At 47.1% G+C, this 6,338-nt stretch overlaps 1 protein-coding gene across 1 annotated transcript in view; it reads left to right on the forward strand.

Moving 5' to 3' along the window:
• RAD54L2 (RAD54 like 2) overlaps positions 1 to 6,338 on the forward strand; it is a 119,881-nt gene that overhangs the window by 103,555 nt on the left and 9,988 nt on the right. Inside the window, exons 14-16 of the mRNA XM_019631304.1 lie at positions 3,079 to 3,197; positions 4,971 to 5,070; positions 5,781 to 5,986. Of these exons, the coding sequence (XP_019486849.1) occupies positions 3,079 to 3,197; positions 4,971 to 5,070; positions 5,781 to 5,986 (425 nt within the window). The remainder of the gene's footprint in view (positions 1 to 3,078; positions 3,198 to 4,970; positions 5,071 to 5,780; positions 5,987 to 6,338) is intronic.

A 6,338-nucleotide genomic window follows, 5' to 3' on the forward strand; every position in this document is an offset into this window, starting at 1 on the left:
ACAGTGCTCAGTCAGAGCCCAGGATGTCCGGTAGCAAGAGGAAAAACAGTGGTGATGTGGAGGGGACTGCTAGGAAGCACAAAGCAATAACCATGGAAACAAAAGTGAAAATAATTGAGAGATTGGACCGAGGTGAAAAGATGGTAGACGTCGCTCATTCTTGTAACACGAATCATTCAACCATTGGCTTTACATTGTATATTTGTGTCAAAGGTGTATAAGACTCACTTTGTCGGACTTACAAACGAATCCAACTTACGAACGTTCTCCCAGAACGGAACTCATTCGTAAGTCGGGGACTTACTGTATTCTTGACAGTTATGCCACCTACAACCTCTCTTTCCTTTGCCCATCTTTGTAGCTGTGCCTTTGCAGTCTTCTTGCCATGTCCTGACTTCCTCCATTTCTTCTCCCTCCTAGATCGGGTGGTAGATGACCTCAATCCCATGCTGAACTTCACACGGAAGGAAGTGGAGAACCTACTGCACTTCGTTGAGAAGGAGCCAGCTCCCCAGGCATCCTTGAATGTAAAGGCGATCAAGGAGCCAGTCCTACAGCTTGCCTGTCTGAAGTACCCTCACCTCATCACCAAGGTAAGAACCTGCTGTGCATGCCATGCCCGGTACAGCAGTTTCCAGCAAGGGAGGCTTGTCTGGCAAGCTTGTTTTCTTCATTCGAACTTTTGTTTCATGCAAGCGACTTAAACGCAACTGGTTCTTTTCCTTGTCCCATGCACTCCCCCTGCCCATCCCCAGTCTGGTCCTATGAGTGCTGAGCTCAGCCATGTGGAATAATTTGGCCAATGTGTTTTCCGAGCATAGAGAGATGGAAAGTTCTAAAAATGTAACCTGTTAATTCTCTGACCTCTCCCACCCTTTTGATATGGAAGGCAGACTTGGGTTGTCTAAAGCTGGTGCTAGGTTAGAGCTGTGAATTATACTCTCGACAGAAAGACAGTGAAGCTGCCTGTGTATCTGTGAGCAGGGCTCTGCTGGTGCTGGAGATAGCCAGCCCTTTCTAGGTTTCAAAGTAAGGCTCGTTGTGTATCAGCCGTGGTGGCTGGTAATTAAATCAGCATCCTCCTGTGTCCCCAGGAGCCTTTTGAGCATGAGTCATTGCTCCTTAACCGAAAGGATCACAAGCTGACCAAGGCGGAGAAAAAAGCAGCAAAGAAAAGCTATGAGGAAGACAAACGCACATCAGTCCCCTACACCCGCCCTTCGTATGCGCAGTATTATCCTGCCAGCGACCAGAGCCTGACCAGCATCCCCGCCTTCAGTCAGAGAAACTGGTGAGTGGCTGAAAGGGGAGCAAGGTCTGCTGCTGGGCCAGGCCCAGACCTTTCCGCTGGTTCCTTTTTTAAGCAAAGGGAGAGACCACAACTTGTTCTTTGGCAGCTAAGAACTGACGGGTTCTGCTCTTGAATGAGGTGCTGGAGCAGTTCAGCCCTGGTGTCTTAAGTGGCTCTGGTTGGAAGAGAGAGCTGCTGGCCTTGTGACTCAGGAGAGTCTTTTGGGATTCCCGGGAGGTGTGGCTTCCCAAAACACAGCTGCCTCCTATCTGTAGCACTGTGGTCCTAGACCTTGCTTTGCAATGAGGTTCAAGAGTAAAGGCCAGGTCTCTGGGAGTCTTGGATTGCAGTCAGTGACTTCTGCTATTCCTAATGGGATTGTGTCCTGAGGGAAAAATCTTTTTCTTGGATACAACTTCTAGAATTGTTCAGAATATGAACAGGATGGGAGCCAATTGCTAAGTGGAGAGAGGGGCTCTTTCTAAGAAATTACAGAACAGTTACCTGTGTTTAACTTTTTTTTTTCCATTTTGAGACAAAGTGCCTCGTAACTGTTAGCAGATCAGCAGCTTAATTGGTGGTTTGCATCTTTAAATTGTTCAATTATCTTGATTTAAAGATGACTTTTTTTTTCTAAACTTGCCAAATGAGGTGCTAAAGGAACTGAAACCATGTAAGATTTTATATAAGACTAATTTTTGGTGAGTAAATTTATTACTTTTTATGTACAAGATGCTTTCAAGTAGACAGTCACTCTCTTTCAAAGCCTTCAGACTTTATTTCGTGTCATTTTCCAAAATACTGTTGCCTGGGAATTTTCTCTGTTGTCCTCCACCCCTATTTTTTCTTTTCTGGGCTTTTCCATGTAACCGTAGGGATGGACTAAGCCTGAATTNGAGCGACCGTCCAGAGGCCAGTGACTGATCTGCCTCGCCCGGGAAGAGCACAATGATGGTGCCAACTTGGGCCAGTGAAGCAACGTCCTTCACAACTAGACTGAAGAACAAACCAACAGCAACTTGTCTGTTCCCCTTCCCTCGATTCCCCAGTGCTGTTCCCCTCCCCCAATTCCCCAATAAAATCTTTAAAAAAAAAATAAAATAAGCTTTGTATATAGAACCAAATAAGTAATGTGATTTGTTCCAAAGTCACATTCTCAGTTTGGCCAGAGCTTTGAGTCCCATCAAGGCCTGATACCTCAGGGAAACAAAGTAGATTGCTTCTCCTTTGTTCTGACTAGATTATGCTCCAATGAGAGCTAAGTGGCAGGAGCCTGGCTTGGGAGCCTCGGAGTGAGGGTCTCCACGTGTGACACACTTGGAGAGGACAGCAGTTCTCACTTTGGAGAGAGCCTGCTGGTTTTGTGGATCACTTCCGAGGAGACTGGCTTTGCATAACACAGAAGCAACTGAGGGCTTCTATCTCCCCAGTGAGACCGTGGTATTACCTGTGGTCTATAGTTAGAGCTAACACATATTCAATGCAGTGCTGGGTTTTAATGCTGATGTTATTTGTTACTAGGCACTGAGCTAAACCCCTGAATTTCCCAGTTGAGGAAGTCATAGGGTAAAAAGCGTTTTAGCAGGTGGTGGTAGTAAGCGTGTGGATGACTCTGCTCCCATTGTGAGCTAGAGAGACCGCTTGGTGGTTCTTTGTGGGGTTACCTCGTTGAGGGAGCAGGTTGTGGGAGCTTCCAGCATCAGAAGGCTGCACACGATTGTGGGCCTGGCGGGAACAAGATTCCCGTGGGTCTGGGAGCCTTCTGAACCACATGTTGTCCCTTTCAGCCAGAGCCTTTCCACCTTGGCTCTCATCGAGGAGTTCCTAGGGAAACGAGAGATGCCCTGTCCACCTGGTGCTGAGGGGCAAGGAGCACAGAAGTGGGTTCGGAATGTCAGCTACTTCCGTGAGTTCATTGCTGCTTTGTTCCTGGAGCCTTGGCATGGTCTGCTTAAGGTTTTCCTTTTCTTTCCCTTTTTCCTTCTACTCCATTCTCCTTCAAATGCATAGGAACACCTGTGATTAGCCAAGGAGCAGGGAGATGCTGAGAGTGAGCTGCTGTGTGTGAGGCACTGTACTGCGGGCTGGGGAGCTTAGGCGAGACAGGAGTGCAGAGAAGTAGAAGGCCTAGGCCTTGCCTTTATCTGAGACGGGACAGCTCGAGGACAAATACAAAGTAGCACCAATTGAGTGCCTTAACTGGGGTTCTAAGGAGGACGGAATCATGGCAATGAAGATGGTTGGAGAAGGCTTCCTGGAGGAGGTAGAACTTGTAATAGAACTAGACTCACAAAAATGGAGAGAATTTGAAGATACAGAGCTAGTGTGACCCAAAGGTCATTCTACGGGGAAGGAGGAGAGTGATCACAAGTCTAGATCATGCATTCTCTGTGGGGGAGATAGCATCCCTAAAGGGGTGAAAATTGGTTCTTAGGGGGATGAAAAATCTTAACTTTTTGAAGTATAAAACACAAACATGCATAGAGTAAATACACATACAATATATCTGTGGTATTAAAATTACATGGGGGGGGCATGGTAATTAGGAAAAAAAATGTATAAAAAGGTTCTTTAAGGGGATGGTGATGAAAAGAAGTTGGGAAGTATTAACCTCAGGCACTTACTGACCAGATACTGACATTTGGGCCAGATAACCATTTGTTGCCAGAGGCAGCCAGGTGCACTGTAGGGCGTTCAGCAGCATCCCTGGGCCTCTACTCACTAGATGGCAGTAGAATGCAATCACCAACCGTGTGTCCAGGCATTGCCAAATGTCTCTCGTGGGGTGGAGGGTGGAGAAATCCCCCTTGTTGAGAAGCATTGGCCTAAAGGAAGGGTTTAGAGAAATGGGGGCTCAGGGAGTAGTGAGGAGACCCCCAGCACAGGGTCTGGCCTGGAGCCTCATGTTGACTATACGCTTGCCCAGTAAGTCAGTACAGAGCTGTGCTTGGGAACTGTGGGAACTCAGGTTGGAAAGGTAGATTGGAGTACTGATTGACAGAGCCTCCAATCCCAGGCAAGTAAACTAATGCTTCCTGCACCTGTAGTAATTCAGTTCTCTGCCCTTTTTTCTGCTTTACCTGAGGTGACAAGGGTAGCCCCTGCTCACTTATTCATGCTGCTTCTTAACTGAAAGTTACCTTTTCTCCTTTTGAGCTTTCCTTTTTCATTCATATATCCCATCCCATGGCTTCATATCTATTCCTTTTGTGTCTCCTTATGGCAAGTTCTTAGCCTTAGGAGCTTAACAGTGCAGACTCCAGGTGGAGGAACATCGTCCATATTAAAACACAAGCCCCTTGGTCCTTCTGTACTCGTCAGAATTCCCAGGACTGAGGCAGAGAGGTTGCCTGAGCCAGTGTCTACCCAAGATTCCATATTCAGCGTGCTTTTTATGTGCTCTAAAGTCTAGGAACCTTAGCCTTAGAATGGACCCAAGATACTAAAGGGAGAAAATTAATGTGTAATCTTTGTTGCACATGAGAATTGCCTGGGGGGATTTTTAAATCGTCTGGGCCTCATGGCAGACCCATAGAATGTCCCAGGGGTAGAACCTGAAATGCAGTGTAGTGTATGTGTTTGCTTGTTTGTTTTGTTTTTAAAAGATGTTTGCCCCGTGATTTGGCTATGTACCCCTGCCCTCATCTGTCCATTTCTTGTGGTTTTCCTTCTGTTCTAGGGCTAGATGGTAGCACCCCTGCCTTTGAGAGGGAGCGGCTCATTAATCAGTTCAATGATCCCAGCAACCTCACCACCTGGCTGTTCCTTCTCTCCACAAGGTGAGTGCATCCTGAGAGGGGAGGTCAGAGGGCTGTGCTGGGGGCAATTGGCCACGTGGGCAGGGACCCCAAAGGCTCATCCAACTTCCATCAGAAGAGACCTGTTCAGGTTTGTGACTTGTTTTTGAGGTGAGAGAGGAGACACCAAAAGGAAGTTAGTTGTGTTAGAAGGGCAATTGTGACACTTTTCATTACGTTCTGTAAGACCTTTATTTACAATGGTCATAATTAGCTTTTTTCTCATGAGTGTTCTGAGGCTTAGACAATGTGATGAAAGTGTTTTAAGCAGTGGAAAATGCAGTATAACTATAAAGGCTGGTGTCTCGGGCCAAGCAGCTTGAAGCCTGTGCTGTCACCCCTATCAGAATGCCCTGGGTGGGGTAGGAACCAGTCATTCTTCCGAGCTATTAGAGTAAACGCACCGGGAATATCTGTATGCAGATGGTTCTCCCTTACCAGGTGACATCACTCTGGGCCTCACTCAGTACAGGGGGGTGGAGAGTGGTCTTTCTGAGCTGGTACACTTTCATGGTGGACATTCAGGACACACTTTTTAGGGCTTGAGGACATGCACTGTCCATCAGCAGGACAGCAGAATCTGCCAGAATGTTGTGCTTAGGACGAAGAGGATGATGTCAGATTGCAGTAAATCTGATTTGAAAACCGTCTTCATAACTAAAGGCTCTGTGATTGTTGCTTGTGTTTTAAAGAGCCGGGTGTTTGGGCGTGAATCTGATCGGTGCCAATCGAGTGGTGGTGTTTGATGCTTCCTGGAACCCGTGCCATGATGCTCAGGCAGTATGTCGGGTATACCGTTATGGCCAGAGAAAGCCCTGTCACATCTATCGCCTTGTGGCTGATTTCACCCTCGAAAAGAAGATCTACGACCGTCAGATTTCCAAGCAGGGCATGTCAGGTGGGCCACCTCCCAGGCTCAGAAGGGGCTCATTTATATAGGCTTCCATCTTTCCTGTATCAAGAGGCAGGATGTGGGAACACGGGTGGCTCTCAATCATAGAAAGCCAGCAGTTTCTCCATCTTGTTCTGATTCAAATAATTGCTTAAGAGGGCACTGACCTCAACTTGTTGAAGGTGGGTTGAAGCTGAGCTTGTTATGCAGGTTTCTCTTATGACACCTCCATTTCACCAGGGCCTCAGACCTGGTCTTGGACTTCCAGATATGGAACAGCCAGAGGTGCTTTAGATACAGTAAGTCCCCAACTTACGAACATTTGAGTTGCGAACTTTCACAGATACGAACGGACCTC

Source organism: Hipposideros armiger, unplaced genomic scaffold, assembly GCF_001890085.2.
Source record: "Hipposideros armiger isolate ML-2016 unplaced genomic scaffold, ASM189008v1 scaffold_990, whole genome shotgun sequence".
NCBI lineage: Eukaryota > Metazoa > Chordata > Mammalia > Chiroptera > Hipposideridae > Hipposideros > Hipposideros armiger.